This window comes from Photinus pyralis, unplaced genomic scaffold (assembly GCF_008802855.1).
Source record: "Photinus pyralis isolate 1611_PpyrPB1 unplaced genomic scaffold, Ppyr1.3 Ppyr1.4_LG2, whole genome shotgun sequence".
NCBI lineage: Eukaryota > Metazoa > Arthropoda > Insecta > Coleoptera > Lampyridae > Photinus > Photinus pyralis.
In genome coordinates this window covers 31,790,540-31,793,928 of record NW_022170403.1, presented here as the reverse complement: position 1 = coordinate 31,793,928, position 3,389 = coordinate 31,790,540, and the positions used below count along the sequence as shown (strand labels likewise).

Below are 3,389 nucleotides of genomic sequence, written 5' to 3'. Positions count from 1 at the left end.
ATAATTGTCATTTTTCTGTAGTGTGCTTGTGAGGTGCGAAATTTTTATAGCCGCATTTATCCAACAATTTTTGGGATATTACCCTCTTAAAAGTCACCCTACTCAACAAAAGGATTTAGTATCCGTCCTTTTAAACCCTATTTTGGGGATCAAGAGTAGTGGAGAGGCGCACTTGTGTTTCCGAGTACAATCAATATAAATATTTTAACTCTTGCTCGCCGAGTTTCAACCCCTTTTGTAAGTATTCGTGTTGTTCAGTGTCGTTTCTATTTTTTCGTTGCCTTTTTAGGATCCGAGCGTTAATTTACTACCACCAATTATAGCACCTAAAATATTATATTGTTTCTACATTTAAGGCCCACACCATCTAGTAAGTAGCCTTTTTGTGATAGTTTTGCTTTGTAATTTTTGGTCTTGTTTTAGGGCCTTGTATTTTTTCCCCTTCTTATTTATTATACCTGTACCGTACTGATTCAAACTCTTCGTCTCCCGTCGTTCGTCGTCCGTCTTCAGTCTTCGTCGTCCGCCTTCAGTCTTCGTCGTCCGTCTTCAGTCTTCTATCGGTACCCTCAAATTTCTTTCCATTTGATCCCTCCTACCCTCTTCCCTATCCTTATTTTCCCCACACTTAGCCACTGGTCTATTCACCGAGTCTGCCGAACAACCGCTGGACAACTTCAGGAGCCAGGAAAACAGCTAAGCACCTTCCAATTCACCGTTATTCACTTATGATTGCCCGTTAAGTTTAATTTAAAAAAAAACCATTAAGGTCTATTCACACATATCAGTGCCGTATCCGCTCAGTTCCGTGAAATTCCATCAGTATCAGTCATAAATAATATCATTACTCTGAATTTAAATGAACGCATTCACACACATCCGACACAGTTCCGTATTTTAACCTTCAGTGTCAGAACAGTATCAGTACCGTCAAAAGTGCATATTGTCGCCAACGATATTTTTAATAAATCACTGACGTGTCTGTGCGTTGTTTGCTCGTTTGTGCGTATTGCATGTGTATAAATAATTACTTTAGTTTAGTATTGGATTGAAAATAAAAACCAAAAATGGATGATGAACAGCTGATTGAATTGGTTCGTAAATATTCTGTCCTTTACGATTTGTCACATCCAAAATATATGGACAACAGTTTCAAACTCGACATTTGGAATAAAATAGGAGGAGAAATGAAAGTAAATGGTAAGTACCTACTTATTTTTATTATAATTTTTTATGTCTATACATATTTTGTTAAGTATAGTCATATATTAATATTATACATATTAAAAAGTAATTCTCTCTTCTTGCCATGGTACAGATCCAATTTCTGAATTGAAGTACTCCTTGAAGAGTTCTCTCACCCGAAAAGCATCTTGTGTTGCATTGCCCCCCTGCATAGGCAGATTGTCAAGTCTTATTTCCTCTCTTGTCTCATTCGAATTGGCGTTGATTGTTTGGTATATGTACGTGTTTGCACCAAACTTTTTAATGAAATTGTGTAGAATACATGTTGAAAGTATTATATTATCTACATTTTCTGGTTTGGACTGTAGTCGCCTATTATAGATTCTAAATTTTTGACACAAAATGCCAAATGTGTTTTCGACAATTCGTCTAACACGACATAAGCGATAATTAAGGATACGCTTCTGTAGGTCTAAATCATGTCCTGGATATGGTCGCATTAAATAACTTTTTAGAGGGAATGCTTCGTCACCTACGATTACATGTGGAGCGTCAGTAGTTGTATCTGGCAATGTAGAATTTCTTGGTACAGATAAGGTACCTCGTTGAAGTGCTTTGCCTAAATTAGAGCTTGAAAAAATTCCACCATCGCTGTTCTTGCCGTAAGCACCAACATCAACTGTTCTTGCCGTAAGCACCAACATCAACCGCAATAAAATTGTAATGGGCGTCAACAAGCGCCAGCAAAACAACTGAGAACGTCTTCTTGTAATTGAAGAACAGAGAGCCGCTATTTGGTGGAGCCTGAATGATAATATGCTTCCCATCCAAAGCTCCCAAACAGTTAGGAAAATTCCAAAGTGTGAAAAAGTCGTTGGCTATAGATTTCCACATCTCTGTTGTAGGCTTTGGTAGCATTTCATTCAGAAGGCGCTCAGTTATAACCTTGCAAGTGTCCATTACAATCTTGTATACTGTACTATGCCCCAGGCGATAACTAAAGGAAATTGTTTTTAGGGAATCTCCCGTAGCTAAGTACCTGAAAAAAGAAATCATATTTTAATTAAAGATATTATGTAACTGCTTGTACTTTACAGTTTTTGAAATTGTTTCAGGTTCATCCTGTAAAGCTAGATGGAATAATATACGAGACAATTATCGCAAATCGATGAAGAAAACAAAAACTAAGAGCGGAGACCCTGCAAAAAAAATAAAACGGTATAAATATTTCGAACAACTAAGCTTCTTAAGCAATTATTTCTACGAGAGGGAAACAAAAGGCAATATTGAAAACGATGTAGAAAACATAGATGAAGAAGAAAACTCGCAGAATGTGGATGCAGAAGAAACATATGTATCATCGGAACCTAATGAATCAGGGCCAAATGTTTCAGATGTATTGGAACCTAATGTATTAGATTCGAGTGAAAACAAGCAATCTCATTTAACTCAACGCTCATTCAAAACATCATCAAGAAGGCTACCGCCACAACAAACTGCTTCAGCAAAACTAATGGAGTATTTGATAAGTGACAAAAAGGACAAGCAAGTTACTACTGCTCCGCAACACCACGTGGACGCATTTCTAGCTGGTGTAGCTCCAACATTAAAAAGTTTTACGCCATATTACTTGCATCTAGCAAAATCTGAAATATTTCACACGGTGCAAAAATACGAAATGGAAATGATCATGCAGCAGGACTCATATCCAAGACCTGGCCCCAATTTTGTTAACACAAGGCTACATTCCGAGCACTCATCATCGACCTCCACGTCAAGAGGAACTACTCCTTTACCGTCGCCTGTTGCACCATTTCCACAACATAGTTTGCAAAATCCAAATCAAAATGAATTTTCATCTGTGGGAGATTCAAACGCGACCAACAACCCTTTGCAAAGTTATTTTCACAACTTTCCAAATTAACTGAACATGATTTTTTACATTAAGTATGTAGAAATATATATTGTCGAGATTTGTATTGTTATTACTTACCTCAAACAAACTGCTAGTTGTTCCCTCGGTGTAATAGACTTTCTCCAATGAGTGTCTTGTTTTTTTAATTGTGGTCCTATTTTACTGAGAAGAATATTGAAACACTCTTCGGACATTCTAAAATATTCGAAAAATTTTGTTTCGTCGTGCATCAGTTCCTTGTATAAGGTAGCAAACTCTCCTTCAGTTTCTCTTTTTCTCCAAGCCTCAT

General features: G+C 37.1%; 1 protein-coding gene across 1 annotated transcript; it reads left to right on the top strand.

Moving 5' to 3' along the window:
• The first annotated feature begins 644 nt into the window (after window positions 1-644).
• Window positions 645-3,128, top strand: LOC116162740. The gene is made up of 2 exons (XM_031476429.1): window positions 645-1,200; window positions 2,301-3,128. The coding sequence occupies exons 1-2, from the start codon at window positions 1,068-1,070 to the stop codon at window positions 3,107-3,109; spliced, it is 942 nt and encodes a 313-aa protein (XP_031332289.1). The 5' UTR covers window positions 645-1,067; the 3' UTR covers window positions 3,110-3,128.
• Window positions 3,129-3,389: the final 261 nt, after the last annotated feature.

What these genes read in the sequence shown, in the direction of transcription:
- LOC116162740 (XM_031476429.1), top strand. Translation starts at nt 1,068, where the DNA reads ATGGATGATGAACAGCTGATTGAATTGGTTCGTAAATATTCTGTCCTT. An exon ending in AGGAGAAATGAAAGTAAATG is followed by an intron (nt 1,201 to 2,300) that starts GTAAGTACCTAC and finishes AAATTGTTTCAG; the next exon opens with GTTCATCCTGTAAAGCTAGA.